Source organism: Diadema setosum, chromosome 8 (assembly GCF_964275005.1).
Source record: "Diadema setosum chromosome 8, eeDiaSeto1, whole genome shotgun sequence".
Lineage (NCBI taxonomy): Eukaryota > Metazoa > Echinodermata > Echinoidea > Diadematoida > Diadematidae > Diadema > Diadema setosum.
In genome coordinates this window covers 2,559,179-2,586,010 of record NC_092692.1, presented here as the reverse complement: position 1 = coordinate 2,586,010, position 26,832 = coordinate 2,559,179, and the positions used below count along the sequence as shown (strand labels likewise).

At 37.3% G+C, this 26,832-nt stretch overlaps 1 protein-coding gene across 1 annotated transcript in view; it reads left to right on the top strand.

Annotated features, from left to right (window-relative positions):
* Positions 1-3,976: 3,976 nt before the first annotated feature.
* LOC140231562 (uncharacterized) overlaps positions 3,977-26,832 on the top strand; it is a 45,691-nt gene continuing 22,835 nt past the window's right edge. Inside the window, exons 1-3 of the mRNA XM_072311700.1 lie at positions 3,977-4,065; positions 7,059-7,504; positions 20,286-20,415. Of these exons, the coding sequence (XP_072167801.1) occupies positions 7,134-7,504; positions 20,286-20,415 (501 nt within the window). The 5' untranslated portion in view covers positions 3,977-4,065; positions 7,059-7,133. The remainder of the gene's footprint in view (positions 4,066-7,058; positions 7,505-20,285; positions 20,416-26,832) is intronic.

Below are 26,832 nucleotides of genomic sequence, written 5' to 3'. Positions count from 1 at the left end.
GTGTTTTGTAAACAGCTTTGAAGGCTGATACTCCGGTTGTCAAATTGTACACCAAGTAACAATGTAAATTCAGTGCACAGTCTACTCCACCATAGATTTACTTCAGAGGGGCTGGTGAATCTTCAATGTCACTCCTACGAGTACAGTGGACTCTTGTTATAGCAAAGTCCTTGGGACCGGCTGTTTTCTTTCGTTATATCGAAATTTTGTTATAATGGAACAAATAAACAATAAAAAACATAGAGCAGATAATGTTGCGTCTTACTTTGTAACCGGAATTTCGCTATAACCTTGTTCATTATATTGGAGTGCACTGTACTGTGCATAGTGGATAACCTCAGAGGAGAATATGTACATGTTGTATGAAGTGCTCTCACGCTCCACTGACATGAGACTCATGGCATGAAAAGTGGATGGGGAGAATTGGGGTTGGTACAATTGCATGTAAAATGTTGTGATGTAACATACTACATGTATATGACAACGAAGGATAAGCTCAAGTGTTAAACACATTGCATTGATTCTTTATGTGCTAGCACTCTTTAACGAGATTAAGTCTAAAAAGAGTACTACATACTGGTGTGTATTTTGTTGTAAATGTCATTTGATGTGCAATTTCTCATTGCCTGGTATATTATGACTACTATGCCAAAATCTAGCTTGATGTAGGATCAAGCTGATTAAAGAGCAATTCAATAAATCTTACGTCTATTCAGATGATTTCATTATATGCTTCACTTGATGTAGACTTTTCCCAACTCTTCAACCAAAATAAAGAAAAGAAGAAGAAGAACAAGAAGGAGAAGAAAAAAAAACAAAACAAAACACACACACACAAAGTAAAGCTTGTGTAACATTTGAATTTGAGTGGGGTTGCATGCATACCGGTATAGTAGGATGTTGGTGGTGACAAGGATTTCAATGAATTCCAGTACCATCTCTCGATCTTCTAGGCCGCATTCCAAACCAAGGAGCAGATACTGGAAAACAAAATCTAATGTTACCAACAGTAAATAAACCTGCTTAGATCAAATCTAATAAATTGAAGAATCAAACAATTGTATCATCAACCGATCAATCATAGAAGAAGGTGAGTATATACTGTAGTAAGTTTGTTGCAGAATAATCACAGGCTGTTATAAGACATCAAAATTTAGGCTAAAAATCTACAATTAATGAGAAAATCCCAAATCCTTGCAGAACTTTGAATGAACCAGATGCAATGACTAACACTGGATGATTTAAATGTAAATTTTATACATAAGTAGTCTTATTAGGCCTTTTCACATCAGCCCGATGTTTCGAAATAGCGCGCTATTTTCTGACTTGGAAAATTAACCCGATCACAAAACAACACGCTATTTGATAATGTGAATACAAATTAGCGCGCTAATTGATCTCGAAAATTTCTTGAGTCCAACTCGGGAAATTTCCAAGATAGCAGGATAATTAATGCGAACTAGCGCGCTATTTGATAATGTTCGGGCTGATGTGAATAGGAAATGAAATAGCGCGCTAATTTGCGATCGCAAAAAATATCTTGAGCTTGGATTTTTATTGGGCTGATGTGAAAACACCTACTGTATGAATTTCAATGACATTTTTTGTGACATTTAGTGACATTGGTTAGAGTTTCTCATCCTAACAGCACACACTTTTTACAAATTACTTTTAACTGTAGAGGCCATGGATTCAGAATATTGTCTGTTCTTTTTGTATTTTTTTCCTTATAATATTGCTTATTTTTCCACAAGCCAATTTTTTTTTTTTTTTTTTTTTGGGGGGGGGGGGGGCTGCAGTCTCCCCTTTCTGTTCCATGGCCCCTGATATAAGTTTTCTGTTTCACATTTTATGACTGTTTAAACAATTTACCCGGAAATTATGAGTCTGTTTTATCTAACTAATAGAAAGAGATGCAGAGCAAGAAGTCTTTGGCATAGAGCCCTATAGTGAATGGTGAGCATGATCATGAAAACATTGAAAGACATGTTCACCCTCATTTACATGTGGATTGAGTGAATGTGGCATTATCATAGAACACATCAGTAAAAGTTTGAGGAAAAGCAGAGAATCCTTTCAAAAGTTATGAATTTTTAAAGTTTTTGCGCAGTTACTGCTGGATGAGAAGACTACTACAGTCTATGATGTCACACGTGTAGAATAGTAAAGGGGAAAATATAAAGAGAATTTCACATTTCATTGACTTGTCACTGAGGTACACTGTATGTTAAAGTTAATATTATTCCCCCTGCTTTCTGAAAGAGGCAAGTCAAGTGTTCTTCCGATACAAGAGAAGTGAAAATTGAAAAGTTGATTTTGTTGTTGTTGTATATTTCTTCTATATCATTCTACACGTGTGACATCACAAACTGTTGTAGTATTCTCATCCAGTGATGGCAGCATTGAAACTTCAAAAATTCATAACTTTTGAACGGATTGTCCGATTTTCCTTAAACTTTCACTGATGTGTTCTAATCAATATTACTGCATTCTCTCAATTCACATGTAAATGAAGGTGAGGTATAGATTTATTATGTTGATCTATGTTAGTTTTGTCTGGGGCAAAGTATGTATAGGGTCCCAATTTTTTTCTCTCTCTCCTTTTTTTTAATAAAAACAACAACAGCAACAGCAACAGCAGCAGCAGCAACAACAACAACAACAACAACAACAACAACAACAACAACAACAACAACAACAACAACAACAACAACAACAACAACAACAACAACAACAACAACAACAACAACAACAACAACAACAACAACAACAACAACAACAACAACAACAACAACAACAACAACATACATACATACATATATCCAGAAAATGTATTGAACAAAATTATTAATACAATGAATTAGCACATCATATATATCATTTATGTACACTTGCAAACATATAAACAAACACAGTACTTCTTGCTCATGTTGTGTTTTTGTTCTGATTATCAAGATATTGATAATGAGAGTGTGGTCTCTGTAAACTGAAGACTCGATGAATACAAAATATGCAGCATTATTGTAACCAGGGAGGTGTAAGAAAAGGAGAGACAACTCGTTCGTAATTCATGCAAACACATGTTTGGTTTCAAAGCGTTACAATGGGACGTCTATCATTCCACTATACACTTTGAAGTCATGCTCTGCACCGCTCTAGTTACAAGGCGAAGTTCGGAGACGAGAAACGCATTTCACCTTTCGTTGAATTACAAGTTTCATTCCCCCATAAAATTTTTAATGAAATACTCGAATTGATTAAGAGTAGTTTAGGAAAGAATTCAATATTATAAACATGTATTTCTTCGTAATGTGCAAATCAAAATGAAATGGCCCTCTTAAAAACCTAATATTTTTCTATAATGCGTACATTTTCGCATGTTATTTTTCTATCCTTTAATCTGGGATATTTTGATTTTTCAAATAAAGTACTCCGCTAAAGCGTGCTCCAGCGTGCTTTTAAACTATTTGCTGTTAAAATTGTCAGTTTTACATTGCATTTTGATACGCTGCTCCAATTCAAGGTACACAAATTCATTGTTGCCATCACATTGAAAGAGAGAGATCGAAATGCAGTAGGGGCAAGTATTCTAGATGTGAGAGCGTTAGTCCCGATTATTGATGCTCTCTTTTGTCAAAGCACCTGATTTCCACCTGTCGTTAAGCGCATAACTTCTCGGCGGTGCCGCGCATCCTTCGAAGGAGAGCAGTTGTCTCTCCTCTTCTTACACCTCCCTGTTGTGACAGAGCAAAGTACAATGTATCAGAAATGTGGTAGAACGTAGATGGCGCTCGACCACAAGAGATTACGATCGTTCGATTCTCGTCTCTCGAAGGATTTTGTTTTTCTTCCTTGCTGCACACGGTACGTTCACTACGTACACTACGTACCGATACATCTTGCATTCATGACACACATATTATACTAGTACATACGTAAAGGGCTCATAGGGGGTGTAGAAAAGGCAACAGAGACACGAAGGTAAGAATCCACGTCTTCTCGGAAGGACCACGAATATTCGGATGGTTTTATGGAATCGGATATGAGATCACTCTTCGGATCATGGTGAGTATAGATATATATTTTCTGTGCCTTTGTGCTGGCTATGGTATTTTAATGTCTCTCAAAACTGACGTATTTTGTTGAAGATCAATCGCCTTCAATTATGAAAATGGTTAGTCAAGTGTTTTGTATGTGGCGATGTAGCATACAATTTTCGTAGTCCTATACGTTAGAATTCGTGCTGGCTGTTGTAACACGCAGCAAAACTGAGGTACGGTTCATCACTTTGCCCGTCACTGCCACACTGGCTCGGAACCTTGAACCTGTCCTTGAATCTTTAACCTTAAAATGCTTGGACTAGAGCATGGTACAGTAAATTAATCCATAGTGAGCCCTTGGCCCTTATGCTAAATAGAATAAAATGACACATGAACCAAGCGCGAGCCCTACCACTACCAGAATTTGACCTTATTAATGTTAATTTACATAATACATGTTACACTCGTGCCAGTCATTTAAGCACAGCTTTTTTTTTTTTTTGCAATTATTTTTTTTTTTCAACTGAAATAATGCTTGCAAATCCATACCTAACAAATGTTACATTACAACAATGTATGTTAGATCTAGACCCTATGTTAAACTTCAGGTAAAATTTTGAAATCGGCTCCACCATTGTGCGCAGGCACCTGGCCGTGCGTTGCCATTTAGAAAGCAAAGTTAGGTTTATTGTTAGGATTAGGTTATAATATAGGGTTGTATTTATGGGTAAATTGGTCATTGAATTAGTCGAGGGACATTAGGAAGTCGTTTCGTGATTAAAATGTTTAAGAACAAAGGTAAAAAGGGAAAGAAGGGAGGACAAAAGATGCTGCTGTGGAAATCGGCTGCTGCTCTGTCAATCAGGCGTAAACACCGTTTGGTGGGGCTGCATTCACAAGTATTATACTGTGAAAGTATACTTTCATCCAATACTCCACCTGCACCAACTGTTTCAAACACTCTTATATTCCATGTACATGTACCATCAAGGACTGGAACTCATTACACCGGACATGCAGGGCACAGTCAACAAAGACACTTTTTTTACTTCAAGCAACCACTTTTTATTTCACAACCAAGACTCAAGCTGCAAGTAGGGCCTACTAACAGAGCAATATCGCCCACTCCCCCTTTCCTCCTCGTTTGGTTCCAGACAGAACGTTGAGAAGTACCTTGAAGAAGAAGAAGAAGAAGAAGAAGAAGAAGAAGAAGAAGAAGAAGAAGAAGAAGAAGAAGAAGAAGAAGTGGAAGAAAGCCCCACCGCTGTGCTTACTGTAAAACATGATATATTTGCAGCACAAAATTTTTGCGAATTGGAGCCGACGGCCTTTTTCGTGGCATGAAATTTCGCGAATTGCCACTGGCGTTCAGTGCATATAGTGTACACAAGAAATTTCGTGTGCATTTTAATTTCACAAATCATGGCGCTTGCAAAATTCGCGAGATTAAAATGCATGCAAACATTCCTTGTTTTACAGTACATGTACTGTCGAACGCCACACAGTGGGGCTGAATTCATGCATATAATAGGACAGCCGCCGTAGTATTAGTACAGCACATGCAGTGGTTGGGCCTATTTCACAAGTATGCCAAACTTCTTTTATCTAATTTTGATTTTGTTGTTGTATACACTTCATAGAATTTCACAAAATCCAAAAATATAACACTATGATAGCCAACCAGAACTGGCCGTGCGTGTTTAAGGCTGCTGAAAAATGCGCTGCGGTATATCTTGTTGGCGCAAGGTTGCATTGAGGATGTTCTGGTGTCCGTTGGTGACTGAAATGTGGCAAGTCAGCACTTGCATTCAACCCTTTTATATTTAGTGACTGCATCAACACGTACAGGGATTTTTTTTCCTTTTGAGTTTTTGCGAATACATGAACCGTCACACTCTGAGCTTTAGTTGCAATGAGTGAAAAATCTCACAACAGAACAGCATATTTCTTAATTTTTAGCGCTTTTTGGGTGACCTGGTTCTTAACACTTGACTTTTGAATACTGTACACTTTGGAAATACTGTGCCGATCTCAGATTTTTTACAGCAAAATTTGGCATTTTTGGAGGTGACTTTCCTGTTGTGAATGACAGTGCCAGTGTGTGAAATGATGTGATTGATATGCGTGTGTTGTGACAATAAAATTTGCTGGCTTGTGATTAGTGACAAGTGGCCGAATTCTGGCAGGTGGCCGAATACTGATCAGTATACTCTAGACCCCTACAAAGAGCAAAGATTTCAATTTCTAACCGCAAAGCTGACCATTGCCACAATTCAAAATGGCAATTCAAATGAAAGCTATCAGCTTTGAATGATGAGGTTATGAGATCACTCTCATTGTAATGATGATCAGTTTAAAAGTATGATGTGCATCACACTGCATGTTGATGGGGCTACAAGTATGTCTAGCCTGCTACAGTACTTCAGGCTTTGAATATATGTACATCACAGTCACACACGTGTGACTGTATCAAGTGACTGGGACCACGGATACAACCACACGCATGCTGCTGAATGGTAAAGACACAAGTGTGTGGTTGTATACACTTCCTTGCTAGAAACTGTGCATGTGAATGCAACTTGAAAAATAAAATGCAAGTTCCCCAAATTGTACACAAATTTGCTTTTTAAATGCAAGTCTGTTGCTCAAAAGACTTTGAATAGATTTTGTACACAAAAGGCTACATGGTGTTTGATTCTGCTCAAATGAAAAATGTATACATGCCTTATCATACATACCTGTAAGGAAAATACATAATCAGTTCTTATTACTCTCTCCTTAATGCATCATATTTACTTGAAAGAAAACATATACCAAGCAAATGGTTATGTCTCACTTGCATGCATGTATGCTGTGCTAAAAGGGATTTTTTTTTTTTGAGTGATAAATGTGAGAGAATGCATACATTTGTACCGCACAATGAGAATACTACCAGAAATATTTGAATTTATCTTTAGAGTAGTACATTCTTCTTTCATGGCTGTTCACAGGTTTTTGATTGTTCTCTTATATTCACAGAGTTGCTGAGACTGAGTTGCTGCAACCATGACCAGTCTGATGCAGCCTGCTTGTGTCAGGCATGAACTGTAGACGATGAGCGCGCCAGAGCAGGGGCCTTGTGCCGCACCCGTGCCATCGGTGGTGAAAACGGGCGTAGCACCAAAGGAGAGTAGTAACAGTGGGAATGTGTGTGGCAGCAGGCGTGGTGTTTCCACCGGTACCCAGAGCAATGGCAGCAAGGGTAGTGGCAGTAATGGAAACAGCAGTGGTAACGGCAGTGGTAGCAGCAGTGGTGGCAATAGTCGCAGGAACTCCCTGACTGCCAGGAAGAGCAGCAGCGGTGGTTGCAGCAGCGGGCGGCATCGGGGAGAGGCGTACATTGAGGGTGACATCAAACTTAGATTTCTCTGCCCCGATGACGTCGAAGCTGTGAAGGGACTATGTCGAGAGTGGTTTCCTGTCGAGTAAGTACAAATTGTATCAATATCTGACTTTGGTGTCAGGGCAGAAAAGCTGCACATTCCCATGGTGTGAAATGAAGTTAAAAAGAGATCTATATTAGAATATAGACTTTACCTCTTCTTGAGTCAGAGACATACATGTAATAGTGATACATGTTGCATCATATTTGGAGGTAGAGGGCAATCTTATTATGAAGAGGAAAGAACAAAGTCCTTTTTCTAACAAGGTCCTTACTGTTTTCATTTCTTTGTTTCTGTACCCAATTATGCTGTAACTAGTGAGAAACCTGATGTAAAACTTAGGTATTTTTCTTGGTCTTTCAAAGTTCTCAATATTACAAAGTTCCCCTGTATTTAGACCCAAAATACTTTTTTATTATGTCTATCTTTTCGGCTTAAAGGCAAACAATTTTGATACAGTTATAGGTCAAAATTAAAGCATCATGTGTTACAACATACAATTGTACAGTCTGAATATGACTGATCTGTTGTACAGTGCTAGTGATTGAAGGAACAAAGATGAAATTGAAAGAAAAATTGACAGATGGATGTAAAAACAAGGCAACTCACTGCGTGTTATGAACCGATGCAGTGAAGATTTACTAGGAATTGAATACCAGTAATTTACAGTAAGTCAGTTACCAGTATTTTTTCCTCTTTTTTTATTCAATCTCCTTCCAGTACTGTGCATAATCTCTGAGAAGTATACTTGCACAATATGTGAAGCGCTCTCAAGTCCCAATGGCATGAGACTCGTGACATGATCTACAATGTAAAAAGGTGATGGGAGAATAGTGTGTGTAGTAAGTGCTTCACTGGATTAAATGACTGTTAAAGCAGGTTTCAAAATACACTATGAAGGCTGCAATGTGTTTCAGGTCACACTGGTTAAAGGTCAGAATAGAATTTTCTAATGATTGTTTATATTAAAGGGAACTGATCCTTAACATTTTTGTAACCAACTTCAATTCAATAATCTCTAGATTTCCATACTTTGTGCACCCAGGTTCTGATCAGGCAGGTCATTACTCCCTTCCCCCCTGTAAATTTATATTTTAGGCTTACAGCTGGTACACGTGTAAGTTTTACCTGCATTAACAGTCAAGAACATAACGTTAAAGTCTGTTGAGGGAACTTGTCTTGAACTGATCTTTTACTCTTCAGAAGTGTAATAATGTTTTATTGTGTTTGTTGTCAGGGAAAACCCCTCTTAACTTTTCTTTGTAATCTGCTCGTTTTGAACCCTTTAGATGATACTTCAAAGGGTTTTGTAGGGATAGTTCCTAATAGCTACATAGCATGCAGGAGCGGATCCAGGAATTCCATAAAGGGGGGGGGGGGGGCACCTTTACAAAGTTAAAGGGGGAATGCACATGCCCCCATTTGTTTCTTTTTATTTCTTTTGTTTTAACAAAAAAAGAAAGGGGGGGAGGGAGGTATACCCCTGTCTGGATCTGCCACTGTGTATGTCAATAATTTGTAATATTTAAACCTTTGTCACTTTAGTAATGACTTTTATATTGTAGGTGATGAGTCTTTATTTCATGACAAGCATACATACAAATCACCTGGGCAATTGTGCTTTGCAAACAATGGATTAGTATACATTGTACAACTGTAACTTGTATACAGAGAGTCAAAGTATGTCAGAAAAAAATAGAGTTGTCAAACAAAGAGAGAAATTTAGGAAGTAGGTTAAGACAGGAAGAATGCCATTCAACATTCAGTAGGACAATGATCTGTCCTTACTAGAAGGAATACATTGTAGGAGGAACAGACTGAAGAGTTGTGAAATCAAGCATTCAAGTCCTGTGTGTGCTTTTTGTATTGCTTTTCAAGCAACAGGTCTTTTTAAGTGTCAATAAAACATGAGTGTTTGTGTGTGTGTGTGTGAGCGTGTTTGTGTTTGTGTGTACAATGTATGTGTGTGTTCATATTGGGTGACTGAATTATCACTTGATGTGAATATTCTTTCACTCCTGTGAGTAAAATTTGTTGGGGGGGGGGGGGGAGTAGTACAATCAAACAGTACAGAGAATTCTTCAAGCTAGTTATACACTTCAAAGATTAAATATTCTAATGACTTCATGGAGACGTTTTGGGTTGGATTTGTCAAGTGCTACTGAGACCATGGAGAAAAACATTTCATGTATGTATGTGCTTGTGAGTGGTTTACATTATGCATCCCTCCAATACCGTTTAAAGGTAGGGGATACACTTGTACCTTTTACAGAACTCCTAAAATGCAGCAAAACATTACATATGAACCTCAGTGGACCTGTTTAGGCCACTGCTTAGAAATTTGGAAGTCAACAGTTATCTACAATTTTAATAATGCACAAAACTCAACTACTCAGTAGTTCTGTGTGTCAGCCACACTTAAGCCTTTTTGTTGCAATCTTCTGTATTTTTTATCTATAAACACAAATCTAAAAGTATAAGAGCTGATGTAATAACATATAGAGTGTGTGGCAAAAATGTATATAGAAATGTTTGTAAGTTTTGATGAACTTTCTTCACAAAATATACACTGTACATGATGGACACACACGCAGTGCATGGGTCTGCAAAGGTAGCTTAGTAATGTACTGGAATTTACGGTGAGCCCCGAAAAAAATTCAATTCAAAATCTAACGGTCAATAAAAATGTACTAAATGTTACCTTCCACTTTCAATACTTTATGGGAGTTTCTAAAATGATACTCTCTTCAACATACCACTGTGTTTATACAACTTCATTTAAGGCATGCAAATGGGATTCCCTACCTTTAATGCATCTCTAATGTCTATGACCTGTGATTATAATCAGTGCTCATACGTGTTAGCAATAGACCTATACAAAATGTACATAGTCTGCCAAGTAGTTTAATATTAGCCTCAAGGCAAGTCATAGAAGAAAAGTTTTTCTATCATTATGATTGGAAGATCTATAATTAATGACAAAGGTACATGTACTGATTGATTATGATAATACTTACAGCTTGTATTAACATACTGTAAAACGAGGAATGTTTGCTGGCATTTTGATTTCGCGAGTGGCAACATTCGCGAAATTAAAATGCACGCGACAGTTCTTGCCAACACAATATGCATTGGATGCCAGTGGCAAGTCGCAAATTTCATACTGCGAGAAAGGCCGTCGGCTCCTATTTTCGTAAAATGTTCATGCTGCAAATATCGTGTTTTACCGTGAGTGTTGATACCAATGATGAAGTATTCAATACATGTATTGACAATAATAGAATGATAACACCGAGTTTTAGAGATGCCATGTACTGAATAACACAAGTAACAAAGTAGACCCTACATGTACAAGCACTATTTAAGCAATAGATCTACAGTTGTATGGTCAAAACCAAGGGAACTTTGAAAATGAATGGGGCATTTGATAGAGAGGAAAAATTTGTTCCATTCAGAAGCTGCTGATATTGAATTAATGCACACCCCTTTTCTTTACAATCAATTTAAAGATAATAAAAAGTTTTGGTACCTCAAAAGTTTCCCTGAATTTCCTTGTCTTGGTTTGTGTTTCAGGTTAAAGTACGTTGTCTGTGAGAATTACTCGCCCCAAAGTGCTCTCATGTCTTAGTAATCATGCAATAATGGTTTCGTACCAGAGTCGTCGTGGTACCGCGGCGAAAATTATAGTATGTACAATGTATGTGTATTGTACGAAACCACTGACTGCGACAGACCAGCACTGTGCAGCCCCATACGCATAGCTAACAGCGACCAGCAGCCCCATACGCATAGCGTAATGGGCTTCACATTGTAGCATTCAGGATCATGAATTGAAAGAATTAGTATCGCGGGTAACAGTCAGTTTAAAATCCAAAAATTTCTTCAATTTGAAGACTTACCAATTAAGTTGAAGTATTGAAAACAGGCTTCGGACAACGTTTGGTTCTGCCAATAGTCCCTTTCTGTTCGAATTGATGACTGAATGTGACTCGGTCGAGAGGACCTTGGGAGAGCTACATACACTGAATACTACTGTACGGCCAGCGCATGTGCACACAAACATCTTATCCGTTCATGGATTTGAAATCTGTGTGCATGCATGTGATGTGTTCTCATGCACTGGCTGTAGTATTCAGTGTACGTAGTTCTCCCAAGGTCCTCTCGACCGAGTCACATTCAGTTATCAATTCGAACAGAAAGGGAATATTGGCAGAACCAAACGTTGCCCTAAGCCTGTTTTCAATACTTCAACTTAATTGGTAAGTCTTCAAATTGAAGAAATTTTGGGATTTAACTTGACATGTACCCGCGATACTAAATCTGTCATGATCCTGAATGCTACAATGCGAAGCCCGATTACGATATGCGTATGGGGCTGCTGGTCGCAGTTAATTGCATGATTACTAAGACAAGAGAGCACTTTGGGGCGAGTAAGTCTCACAGTGTTAGTTATATGAAAGGTGCTTTAACCTGAAACACAAACTAAGACAAGGAAATTCAGGGAAACTTTTGAGGTACCAGAACTTTTTATTATCTTTAAGGCAGAACTGCAACACTGTAAACTTCCATAAGAGCAAATATTTCATCCCAGTGGACAATGCAACTCAAAACACAGCTCAAAGTATGGTGATGTTTCATTGTGATTCACATCATGCAAAATGATTCTAAATGCAATCTTCAGCTCTAAACAAATGTGTTACATGGCAGGATGAAGTTGAATTACTGACCATAACAAAATGTGGACAGGCCAGCTTTGTATTGAGAAACCTTCAAAATTCAAATCTGCACCTGAGGGCCACGTGTGAAGTTCATCACATAGTGAACTACAAATTGTATAAGGCCTTTTTTACGATCAGTGGTGTAACTTTTGTACTCAGAGGGTCAAAATTTCAAACAAAATATTTTTTCATTATTCTGTTTGATTCCTGTTGGAAAGTATTCAAATTTTTGAAAAAATAACATTTCAGACCTTAAAGCTGAAGAGTTATTGGTGTAATTTATGGAAAACCCTGGCACCTGAAGTGAATTTAAGCAAAATTTTGTTTTCATGAATTGCACCATAATGACAAAACTCTGTAGTCAAACTTCACCATGCAAAGTTTTTATGGTCAACAACAATATATAGTTTGTGAATCAAAACTATTTGGGGTTGAATATAAAGTGAATTAAAAAAGAAATACATGAGATTTATAAATTTTTGGTAAAAATTCCAATTGACATGCAATTTTTAAGATTTTAACTATTTATTGGGGAGCAAGACAGGTCAAACTCTATACTATAACAAGTCTTTAAGAAGGGCTACCTTCCTATGTAGGTTAAATGAAATTCCAATCATTTCTTTATATCTTGGATTTTTCACACATGGATGTTTCGGAGGTGACAGTTAACATAATGGAATGTTTCGGAGGTGACATTAATATTAACGCTCAGTTTTTTTGAGAATAAGTGACAACAACACAAAACTTCTTCTTTTTATCAATGTTTTTAATAATTATAACTCGAGAACAAGAAATTAACTCCTGTTTCAAGCAGATAAACCACACAGAACAAGTGTTTTTTTACACTTCATTAATTAGCATGGGCACCGGTACAATAGTTTGCCTTCCATTTGGACGAAGGTTGTAAGCTAAATATTGTAATCTGAAGAAACATGGCATTCCATTTTCTACCTTAAATTGAGATGAGGGTGTGAGATCACTTTAGTAATGTTTCTTTGCTCTCAGAACATTTTATTCCACAACACCAGGGAAGAATCACTTCGTTTCGGAGGTGACATTCAATGTTAACATTGTGTTGAAATATTCATTTACAGTAAGAATATGACGGACATAAGCTAGATATTGTAACCTGAAGAAACATGGCATTAAATGAGGGTGTAAGATCATTTTAGTAATGTTTCTTTGCTCTCAGAACATTTTATTCCACAACACCAGGGAAGAATAACTTTGTTTCGGAGGTGACATTCAATGTTAACATTGTGTTCAAGTATTCATATAGTATGTCCCCCCTCCCCCCCCCCAAAAAAAAAAGAAAAAAAAAACAAAGAAAAAAAAAACAATTACAATTAGACTTTTGCATTGATAGCACCCAGTACAATGATTAAATCAGCTAAAATCGACTTTGGGGTCTTAAATTATAACATCGTAGCTCTATTTTGCAGAAAGCCCCATTCAATTTGGTTAAGTGGTCTCAAAGAAATGTGGATTGTTATAAAGGCTGTTAGGAGTCTGATTCTTCCAAGTTTAGCACTTGGATGCTCTTGGAACTGCATATTAATGTGTAAACACAATATACAGAACTTGGAGGGAAGGGATTCCTGACATGCTCTACAAAAATCCTCATTTCTCTTTGACCTCTGAAGCAAATTGAATGGGGTTTTCTGTTAAGGTGTGGGCAATGAGTTATAGTTTGAATCCCTGAAATTGTATTTTAGATTGATTCATTATCTTTAAAGTTATCGTTGCAGAGGGTACCATTGTAATTTTTTGGTGGGGACATAGGTTATGAATGCCAAAAGCAAAAATTCTTATTTGACTTGTATTATGTTTTTGTTTGCACATAGTATTATAAATAGATTAATCCAAGGATGTTCATGAATTCTTCATCATTCTTGATAGCCACCATACAAATGTTATAATACTGGTGAAAGGTGTTTGGTTCATCTGGGATAAATTTTCTATATACCAGATTCATTTAAACTGTTGACATTACTAAAATATATTTTATGTATCTTTCTGAATTGCTTGAAAATTACCAGCAAATCATATATATTAGTCACTTTTGAGAGTAAAAAGTATAAGATAAGAAAAAATCATTTTATTGTTTTGGAGGTGACACGACACAGAGACAACCCAACTTCTCAGGTGTTAACTAATATATTGTGAACATTCATGTCTTTCCTCATGGCTTTAATTTTCAAATATAAGCTCTTTCTTTCAGTTCTTACTTGTTATTTTGTTTCGTTATTCTCTTTCATGATAGTGGATACCAGCTCATATTTTGTTTTAGATTGTAATTCATACTAATCTTCAGCAAGTTTTTACAGTTTGGTTAAGACAACAGTTTGTGTTTCCCAGCTGAAGAGAGCAGCATAATGCTTTTGTGTGAACTTATGGGGAAATTTTTTTTTGTTCAGTAATTTTACCCATCAACTTCACAGAAGGTCCCGGACACAAACTGGTCTCAAATAACCCTATAAGGGACCGAAAAAGGACAAGTTCACCTCAATAGACACGAGGGTTGAGTAAATACAGCAATATTAGTTAAAGGGAAGGTAAACCCAAAAAGCAATGTGGATTGAGTGAAAGCAGCAACATTAGTAGAACACATCCGTGAAAGTTTGAGGAAAATCGGACAATCGATGCAAAAGTTATGAATTTTTTAAGTTTTGGTGTTGAAACCGCTGGATGAGGAGACTACTAGAGGATATGACGTATGAGTGGACAACAATACAAAGAAAATATAAAGGAAATTCAACAAAAACTCACTTTTCTAGAATTATGAAAGAGCAATGGACCAACCTCTTTCAGAAAGCAGGGGGAATAATTGCTACCCCTAACATATGTCAATATCAAGTTGATGGAATTTGTAATTTTCGTGAGAAATGGATTTTTGTAGAATTTTCTTTATATTTTCTTGGTATTGTTGTCCACTCATACGTCATAACCTCTAGTAGTCTCCTCGTCCAGCGGTTCCAACACCAAAACTTCAAAAATTCATAACTTTTGCATCGATTGTCCGATTTTCTTCAAACTTTCACTGATGTGTTCTACTAATGTTGCTGCTTTCACTCAATCCACATTGCTCTTGGGGTTTATCTTCCCTTTAAACACATCAGTGAGAGTTTGAGGAAAATAAGGCAATCCGTTCCAGAGTTATGAATTTTTGAAGTTTCTGCTCAGTCAAAGCTGAATGAGAAGACTTCTATAGCTTGTGATGTCACACGTGTACAAGGATATAGAGAAAGTATCAAGAAAATTCAACATATTTTCACTTTTCTTGCATAACAAAAGAACACTTGACTTCTCTCTTTTGGAAGGCAGGGTGAATAATATTGCCCTAAAATACAAGTTGAAGAAATGTGCACTTTTTTTCAAAAAGTAAAGTTTTGTGAAATTCACTTATATTTTCTTTATATCGTTGTATGCATGTGACATCATACACTGTCGTAGTCATCTCATCCAGCAGTGATTGCATAGATACTTAAAAAAAACCCATAACTTTTGAATGGATTGTCCAATTTTCCAAACTTTCAATGATGTGTTCTACTAATGTTGTTGCATTCACTCAATCCACATGTTTATGAAGGTGGACTTGTCCTTTAAGAAACCATTTTCTTTTCCTTGAAATTCCAGTACTTAAGCCAAATTCTAAGATAAAACATAACAAAACAAGGTAAACACGTCATCAAAATTATATTGAGATAGAACTACAAATCTTGTTTTTTGGATCTTTCCCTTTCCAGTCCTGGGGACTTGTTCCTCTGTTCACTTTAGTTGTCAGATAACTTCAATAATCTTAAAAAAATACAATGTCATAAACAGTTGGTTCAACTCGGAAAATGTAATAATTATTGTCACATTAAAAAAAAAAAATCACATAATTTTGTTTATGATTACCACGTTGTACATGGAAAAACAACAACTAAGAATTCAAGAACAAGTTGTGCACCAGCTATAGGCATGTGGCCTTTTTGTGGAGTTTGATTATTTTATGATTTTTTTTTAAGATTGTGGACTAGGGCATGCATGAACTGCCACATGTATCACTTTGGTATCAAGGGAATTCTGGTGAGCTAGGTATACAAAAGTCACTTCTATTGTGATGATTTTGTAGATATTAAATGTATTTGAAAATGTTAATAGATAGCGAAAAGGAACTGAAGTCTTGCCTTTCACTATCACATAACAATATGGTGTTAACAAACAATGTCACCTCCGAAACACAAGAAAAAGCAACCTACATGGAAAGCTTTGATTGGTAAATCTTCACAACTAAATTGCTTAAATTGGAAATCAAGCTTCTAAGATGAAAGCATCTATATGTTTACTTAACTAAAGCAGGAGAATTGATCTTGATTACAATATTATATATACCACAGATGGGTGTATTTTGTGCATTCTCTTTGTTAAAAAAGTGAAAAAATGTAAATTTGCCCTAAAACGTACAGTATAGTAATAAAAATAAGAGTGAGAGTGTGTTAGTTGATTTCTCCACTTTGAGACTTATGTTACTAAAATAAATGAAACCATTGGTGTACATGATATGGTTTCTCTTCAATAGAAATGAGCAAAAACTCTTGTTAACAGTGTTTTGTCACCTCCGAAACAGTAATTCTTAGTTTTTATTAGATCTTTTATTAATCTCTAGAAAATTCTCACTTCCTGTTGCCATATTACTATTTTCATCCAAAAGAGATTCCTGTCAATTGGACAGAATCAAACAAAATTGCTTTGTCTTCGAGAAATTATCAAATATAATACGCTTGTTGTTTCGGAGGTGACGATTGTTTCGGAGGTGACAAGTGTTAACGGAAAATTGTAAATTGCTCCAAAATGAAAACAACAGGGTATATTTCTACTACCTTCCTTCAGAGATAATGTGAGGGGATATGTTACATTTTTGTAAATGTAATGTATAACTGATGTCAAGAATAAAAAAATCAAATACATAAATCTGTTGTCTCGGAGGTGACAGAAAAGTTAACGGAAAAGTTGCATAAATTTATAAACACTCACCAAAAAATGATAAGCTATTTGAATCAAATAATCTTTGGATCAAAGTTCAGTCAGATTGATTACTATTCTGTTTTGATGGAAATTAGCAAAGTTGAATTTTATAATTGTGAGCAAGAGCTAACTCAAAAGAGGGGTTAATTGTTAACGGAAAATGTCACCTCCGAAACATAAAGTTTGGATAATTTCAGTCTTTAAAGAAGATAAAGCAGAACCTGGTAAACATAATAATTCTTAATGTTGGATACCTGTCTATCACCGCAACAACAAAAATAATGAAAAGGAATAAACAATTTAATATGCTAGGTCTGACAAAAAAACCATGTCAGAGTGCATACACCAAAAGTGTTGGATTTCAAGCATGTAAGTGCATGCCACATCTGAAAGAAAAAGAGAGGAAAGTTCATTAAGGTACCCAAGGTAGACACTGTGGTTGGTAAGTTTATGAGAAAAAATAATGCATATCTGTCAGTGTATAAGAAAGTTATACACCAATTAGTGCCAGAACCGTGTTTTACACCACTGATTGTAAAAATGGCCATAAAGCATACTCAAACTGTGTGTTGCGTGATGGCATTCATCTTGAGATGGAAATAAAACAGATTTACTGCTCAATTACATCTGAAGATGATGAATGTATGTTCTTAGACCAGGACAGAAGATGCTATGTACAGGGCCTGCCAGCTCTGACCATTTATCATACAGGACATTGACGGCTGTGACTTGTGGCATGAATATAGTAGAGTGTACTATGACAAGCTATGTACAGCATACTGCCCTGTGAGTCATGATCTTCCAGAACAAAGTGCAGAGCACCACCTCAAACTACAGTAATAGGTCACCTGATTCATGGCATCATCATGTGACTCATTGTATACACTCATTCCCTGACTGTGTGAAATTTAGACTGAGTTCCCACATTGCAGTCTGAGAAAGTTAGACTGGGAGTTTATGTATTTCAAATAAAAAAAGTATTGAATCCAGTTGCAATGTACACACACATGCATTGTAGTTGTTTTCTATGCCACACTAGCTCTACATTGTATGTAATGCTTGAGATGCCCCTATCAGCACTTGAGGCAAATGGACTCAGAAATGCATGCAGAAAAGACATACAATCTGTAGAATTTCTATTTCACTTTGTTTAATATTGAGGAAGATTTCATACAACATTTGTTATGCACAACATGATACACCTGTACGTACCGAGCGTGAATGTACAGTAGCTTACAATGTAATTGTTCTGCACTCCTGTCAATTTAAAGTCCCCCTGTGACTAGATTAAAAATTTCAACCACAGTTTCCACAATTATTTTGCAACACCTGAAACAATCAAAAGTGCCTGTATTCAATTACAATTTTTGGTCAAAATTGAGTAGGAAACATAAGATTACATGCCATAAAGTGTACCTTTTACTTACCAACAAGAAGGTTTTGAGAAAGTCACACACCTACATTTATCTTGACAGACATACTGTAACCAATTTTGAACATATATGTCCAAATTAAATATTACCTTTGAAATAAAGAAAAAAGTGATTTTGTGAAATCATTCTGATTAGACGTATAAAAATTTTTTAATTTTTTAAACTGGTGTTTCATCTCTTGTGGTTATTAAAGATTGCTTCATAAATGATAAGTATAACTTGAGTTTAGTGAATGTACGCTTTTCTGTTTAAGTTTTGTCAGTCCACGTAATGTACGTATGTTTACCACTATGTCTACAATCAGTGGTATAAAACACAATACAATAGAATGCTGATATTATCCATTGTAATCAATACAGACCATTTAGTTGAAAAAAAAAGCAACAACCAAACAACAACAATAAAGATTCAGGGACTATTTTTGTTTTACCTTCATACAATGTATGTTTGTAGAATGTCAAGTCTAGTGTTACCTACAAATTATACCCTGTGTTTGTCCAGAATTTTCATTTTGGCATAAATTCTAATATACATTGTATTCCTTGTTTGCCACAATCGTTGGTCAAAATCATCTCTCATTAATGTTCTCAAAGATCATATTGCATTTTGGGTGTAATGCGCATTGGAAATAGAAAATTGCGTAACTGGACATCCCTGAAATTGACCCCTTTACTTCGGAAATGTACAGGCGTATGCAGGCCTAAATGGGAAATGTTCAAAGTTTAATGAGCAGTATAAAGTAGTTTGCTAATTTCGTACCATAAAATGGTGCTTCTCTGCCAACAGCTTTACGCCTAGAGTTAGTGAAATGTGCCGAATATGGTACACTGTATACAATGTATGTTTACCACTTCTTGTGGGGTTGTTATCGCAAGTAGTGTTTTGTTCATAATGAAACCATCATGGACAGTCAGTACATGTACAATGTACTATGACACAACATAGGGTCCATTGAAATGTGAGAGCTGATCAGTTCCGATCTATATAGCAGGCCTGTATACAGGGAATGTTTGCATTATAGGCCTACCTACAATGTACCTCTCTGTTTATGGGAAAGGTCAACTTTTCATTTTATTGCATTATCCTGGTAGAAGAATAAATGTAAAAGGTTGGGTACCTGCCTAAAAGCCAAAAGAGAAATAGACCGCATTGGCTGCTGGTCATTGTTGAAATTGATATCCATATCCTTATCTATGCAAATTCAAATCTTTTTCTTGAACATTTCTTTATTCAAGACATACAAATGTTCAACCCTAATCAGTCTAAAACCTTCTTCTGATCCTTCTTAGCTTCTGGAATATACCTAATGTACAATGTAGATCAAACAGTAGTTTCCATGCCAAATACCCTCTATACCTCTCATGATAATTTCCAGGTACAACGTAGAGTGCTCCATGTTATTAGAGTTTGTACAAAGTTTCGTTGGTTGCAGGGATGTATCAAGAGTTAAGCTGGTGTTGTGATAATGCATTAATATGTGCTTGTCCGATTTCATAGATTGATATGATATTTGACCAGAGAAAATGTTCTAGCAAAAATCGGTTTACAGATCATACCTGTATGTATTTTGTATATTAAGAGCTGCAAAAGGATTATTGTTTTGTGTCTGCTATGATAGGTACATTGTAAATTGTTTTAAATTGTATTAATATTTGTCCACAGATACCCAGACTTCTGGTACAAAGACATCACCAACGACAAACGATTCTTTTCGTTGGCTGCTGCTATCAACACAACCATTGTGGGTTTACTGGTGGCTGAGGTGAAGACTAGGGCAAGATGTCATAGAGAGGTAAGACTGCAACAGGGAAGTGGAAAGAGACTACAAAACTGATAGTGTTTGTATTCAATGCATACTGTATACCTAATACTGGTATACATTTAAAAAAAAAAAAAAAAAAAAAAAAAAAACTTTTTTGGTGAGTCTTTTTGTTGCTCACGCTTTCATTTTTTCCTCTAGTTGAGTATTATCTTTAGTACTTTAATTTCATAAGATTCACTTTCCCATTCCTGGTAATACATCATATGTAATGATGAGTTTGCTTACAGGTATGAATATAAAATGTCAGTATCATGCCCGTGAAATAGCCTTCATGTTGCATTATGTACGTACTGTAGCTTATGTAGTGCAGCTAGTCACTATCAGTACTCATCCTGGAAGCTTGATGAGATTGCCCACTATACAGTGAGTGACCATCAATGATTGACCATCAGTGATTGACCATTTGGGCCCAGAGTGGTGACTGATAACTGTGGATATCAAGACAGATATAACTGTTTTGTTGCTGTGATGTACCAGGATCCTGTGCATGATTTGTCATTGCGATAAATTCCTCATTAGTTTCCCAGTTTGGATAGTTCAAGGACTTCTTGGTAATATCTACAATGTAGTTCCTTCCTCTGCTGTTGTATTGCACTCCTTAGATCTGCATGACTGCATAATCTCTATACATAAAGTTGTAGCTATGAGTGGATGGAAATTTGATATTTTTTTTTGCCAAATTCATGCACTCTATTTATACCAAGTGCTGCACCAGTAGGCATCAGAATTTTAAAGGGTACCTCCGGATGATTTTCAGACTTTTACATTTAAACAACTATAATTAGTCAAACTGAGTACCAGGTACACAGTTTCAGAATTTATAGTGATTTGGATAAGGAATGAGAATGTTTTAAAAATCTAAAACGAATTGCAATGAACAAGGATGATGACATGACAGCCTCACCATAAGAATGCATGAGTTGGGGCTCAAGGTAGCAGAACAAAAGAAGAAGGCATGCATAGATTTTTCACAGGTGAACTTGTTGAGCAAGCAGTATTGTAATGGAATTACACTGCTACATTTCCGAAATATATGAGGCTCTGATGTCATCAGCACTGTTCAGTGTAATTTGTGTAAGATTTTCAATTTATTGGTTTCTCTGCTCTAGGACCACAATAAATTCCACGAATCTATACATGGAGCTGTTGAATTATGTACTACATGATGTGAAATTATGAAAATCGTCCGGAATGCCCCTTTAATACAGTGACTACAGTCGTTGTTAGATTACCATTACATGTGCAAATCAAAAGGATGAAATGCAGGTCATTCAAGAACCTGCCTGCATTCACATTCCGTCATCATATCAAAGCCCATCTGGTCAGATACATTTTCAAGTCATTCAATAAGAAGAGTACTGCAAACTGTAAATGTTACTAAAAATCTGAACTGTGTTTGGACTAGAATCTTCTGATTATTTTTTTCTTCAGATGGCAGATAAAAATGTTTTTTTTTGTCATTATATATGTCATATATCTAGCAAATCTATTTTTTGGTGAATTGGGACTTCCCGACAATTTCCTGACAATTGAGATGCCTGCCTAGCTTCAGGCAAGCTCAACTGGGATATCCCAGCAGCCCCTTGAGCAAAGCTGTGTTGTATGATAAGTTGTGACTGATTGCTTGTAAAGAAAACGGGCAAGTGCAAAATGGCTCTCAGCCAATGAAAGAACATGGCCATTAATTTCGTATGATTTCCCACAACTAGCCAAGTTTTTGTATTTTTTAATGAAGTTTTCATGGTGCTGAATATCGCTGGGTAATTGATTGTCAAATAGATGTGTTGGCTTGTTATCACTGTCTGTTGCATTCTACCATGTGGAAGCTATGGAAGTACAAGTGTACATCTGAGTAGGCAATTTTTGAAGTACATTGTATTTCCCTCTTGAACCATTGAGCTAAAATATTTGCTGGAACTGCTTGGAATCTCAGACATTCTCCCTATAATCTCCATTGACCAGAATATGTGCAGTATTAAGTTTGAAAGCCCCTCAGCTAGTTAAATACCTCCAGTATTTTTTTTTTAGATCATTCTATATGCTGTAAGGCCTTTTTTGATATGCATGCTACAGAAGGCAGCAGCAAAAGTGCTAAAAGTACATATGTATTATTTGAGTTGTGAACTTTGACGTTTGTTGCCGAAATACAATGTATGCTCTGATTCATTAGGATTTTGTATACCGGTAATCCATATTCACATTCAGTGCAGAGCTCAGAGACTCTTGCACCAGTCTCCTGTCTACTTGAATAGAAATCGAGTAGATTTGCTATTGCTTGATGGCTTTCTTGGGCCAACAGACATATTGAGTGAAAAACCCGCACTATTTACAAATCCAGCTTTTGTGATCTGTGTTTAAAATTTTACCTTTGAATGAGCAGTTGCTGGCAGCCATTAGTTACCACTTTCTGAGAAAATACCACTGAAGCATGACATCAAAATACGATGTATTGTAGGTGAAGTCAGAAGCGGATCTAGAGGGGGGTTGGGGGGGTTGCAACCCCCCCCCCCCAAAAAAAAAAAAAAAAAAAATCCGGGGACCATTTTTTTTTATCTTATCTTTTTTTTAAAACTTGTAATTTTATTTTTTTCTATTTATGGCAATGACCTCTATACCAAAAATAGTGGTGTTGTAGATGCAAGAAAATGCCATTTTCACACACAGATTTTCAAAAATTCTCCCTACTGTGGGAGGGGAAAAACCCCCCTCCCACACCCTCCCCCCCCCCCTCGCTCGCTCAGGCTCGGTCGCTACGCTCCCTCGCATACCGCCCCCAACCCCCCCCCCCTTTATAAAAAGCTAGATCCGCCCCTGGAAGTCTTTGCCTCTAAAACTTTGGATGCTATGCATTTCATTCTTTTGATAAAAATAACAATGTAAAACAAATATCAAAATAAAGAGAAAAACTGAACAAACATTAATCATCCTGTAAAATGACTAACCGAGATTCCAAGGGCCATGGCATTCCAAATAATAATCCAGCTCTACTCTAATTTTCATTTGTTTGTTTTGCTAAATACATACGCACTTTCAGTCCAAATACTCGTACTCATCAGAATAGTAGATCATGCTCTTTTAAGAAGAGCATGCTTGCAGTATTGTTTGTTATAAAATGCCAAGGGCATGGTCGACAAAGGGATGTCATAGGATCCTTCGTCACATTAGTGCTGCTTGGTGCCATTTTATGAATGAATCATTAAAGTTTGTCATGCCGAGTTAAAGGTTTGATCTGACTAGGTGCACTTATCTTACCTTGGTTTACCAAGTACCAGCAAATGGTAAATGCATCATGCACAACATTCTTCTAAATGTGACTTAAACATTAGTTTACTGCAGGTACCCACTTCCTCAGCCCTGCTTACATTGTTCTTTCAGACTGAAAGCACAGCTATTCTATTTGCTTCCATTTCACCCTACAGCACTTCTCACTCTCAGCAATGTGAGTAGGCTCTATTTGAGTGACTCCGTGAAATTGTTGGGTGTGGACTTAAATTGGTCGGCATTCACCGCCAACCCCATGGTGGCAGTGTTTCTTCTCCGAGGCTTTGGGTGCTGGTGCAGAGCGCTGAGCATAGTTTCATTTTTCATCTCTGCCAGCGGCTTTAACCTTGTTAGGGGCGAAATGGATCTTTTGGTCATTACACTGATTACCTGTGGGCCATTGAACCAGTCCTGTGGAATGGAAGAATGCTGCCGAAGGAACCATGACTGTTGTGTGGGTCTGTTGTTTGTGAATGCCAGCACTGGATGTCTCATTCAAGGAGCGATCCTTGTGAGACAATGTGGGTTCTTTCAGTGGAACGATGGTCTCCTCCACAGACATGAATAGAAGGAGGTGAAAGCATTGTAGTGAATGAGCTAATGAGATGGATATGCAAATTAGTGCTGTCATGCTCTGCAGTCAGCAAGCAGCTGTAGATTTAAGAAAAAGTAGATTACCCAGCTCAATGAATGGGAACTCAATATCTTCCAGCCCCCTGTAGCATACCAGGTTGTGCAGCTATCAAATTAAAGTTGTTTGTTTGCCAAGTGGTCCATGGATGTTTTACTGCCTCCTCTTGAATGATACATTGTAGGAGAGAGCTTTTGAATTTATGCACTTGTCAATGTAATGACTCACCCCACTACCCCCGGACATGGGTGCGTCATTTCCTCGTTTGGTCCGTCAAATTTGTGACCCACGTGTTCGTCATTTTACCAGCTTTGTCCGTTAAATTTTTGACCGAGGGGTGCGTCAAAATCCCATCATTGTCGGTCAAATTTTTGACCGAGGGGTGCGTCATGGTACGTCACTTGGCTATGGAAAATAACACGCATTATTCTGAACCGAGGGGTGCGTCACTTGGCTATGGAAAACTGCACGCATTTTTGCACGCTACCAGTACCGTATACACGTACCGCGAGTGAAACTACAGTGAGCGTTTTCCCGCGGCAAGTGAAAATCAAAGTCAGGAAGCGTTTTGGAATAAGAGGGAAAAATGCTTGCCAGAATCTGGCAAGCAAATAATTTAAAAGCCACCCTTTCTCCTCACATTTTCTATCCAACAAACTCATGAAATCACACGTATACTCAATCTCAAACCAGGGACTGTTTAGCGATGTAACAATTTCAACCTTACTGTTGAACACTTAATGCCTGTTGCACATTATTGCGATGCAACACCAACACACATTGCTATCGAAGAAAGTTCGTTTATATTCCAATATGATGTGCGCCTAAATAATGTCCTGTGGTGACAAAGGCGAATTTTTGACAGTAAAAGAAGCGGCAGTGAAAGAAACTGCCTGCCGCATGCCATTTTCTGCTCGCGGGATTAGCCCGACGAGACGCGCGACGCTGTTAGTACGCTGTGTGAATCTCTACGTACAGCGACTGGGCTGTGTATACTCGCGGGAATGCCGTGGCGTGGTGTGTACCTGCGCTGCAGTATGCATCCACCGGACTAGCAATGGCCACGCACACACAGCGCATCTGCACACATGTGATTGTCATGTATGGATTGCATGCACAGAATACATTATGTACGGAATATCGTAGCATGCAGCAGCGTGATGTACGGTGAATGACGGTACGGTGCTTACAGGGCCAGGGTAAGGGAAACTTGCCGAAACTTTTACAAATTATGTTTACGAACCAAAAGAAAATGAAATTGCTTGAATAAAACGTATGCAAAAATCGTTTCAGTATTTTCAGGGGTGCGTCAAATGTACCGAGGATGTCCATCAAAAAAGTGACCGAGGTGTGCGTCACTTTCAACGTGTTGTCCGTCAAAATAGTGACTGTGGTGTTCGTCACTTGCAGCGTTTTGTCCGTCAAAAAAGTGACTGTGGTGTCCGTCAAAAACCCCGTGTGGTCAGTCAAAAAATGACCATGACGCACCCATGTCCGCGGGTAGTGGGGTGCGTCATTACATTGACAAGTGCATTACATGACTAAAATGATCTGCAATGCAAAACCGACTTCCTATCTGTATACACTTTGTCTAGAATTGTCAGTTAGTGTCCCACAGAGACAGTTGATACACAGGTCAACATTGTGATGTAACATGCTCTGTGTTTACAGAAATACTGCATTGTCATGATAATTTATTACTGCTTTGACTGGCCAGAGTCTGATAGCTTCAAGAAAAACAAACAAACAAACAAAACAACAACAACAAAATTATAACCTGCGTGATAGCTGTACCAAGTAGGGGGGATTATACCATTAATGTGAAGGTCATGTACATTGTACATATGTACATGTACGATTCTAAAGATGACTCGCTTTGGGGGGGGGGGGGATTTGTCAATATATTGTGACCTTGCCCTATCACAAGTTTTTAGTAGTTGCTTTGTGGCTCCCCCCCCACCCATTCAGCTCAACTTCATTTTTTCTGCTATTTTTTCCTCAAAATTACTAACAGACAGTGTATGTAGACCTGCAGATTAGTGTGCTACCATCATCTGTTTCAATTTAGTCCCAGAAAACTTATTAGTAAAGAGAGCTAGGATCCTAACCAGTATTGTGCACAGTACATGTAGGTGCTGTCAGACATGGGATGATGTAAGAATGCACAAACTTCTCCAACCTATCGTCAGTAAATCTGGAGCGTGAGTTTTGAAAAAATTTTTTAGGATATACATATATAAGGATATACATTTATGAGTGAAAAAGAAGTATCACTTTAGAATGAATGAGCCTCTGTGCCTCTGCTGCAATGATTTGTACACCCCAAACTTGGTGATGACTATGATTTATGTCTGTGTAGTGATGTAGTACTGGTAGTGATGGAGGGAGATCTGTATCTAGCATCGTCTGTCATCATCTTCTCATTCTGTGTGGAGAGAAAGATAGAGAAAGAGAGAGTGAGAGAAGGAGGAGAAGAAGAAGGAGAGAGAGAGAGG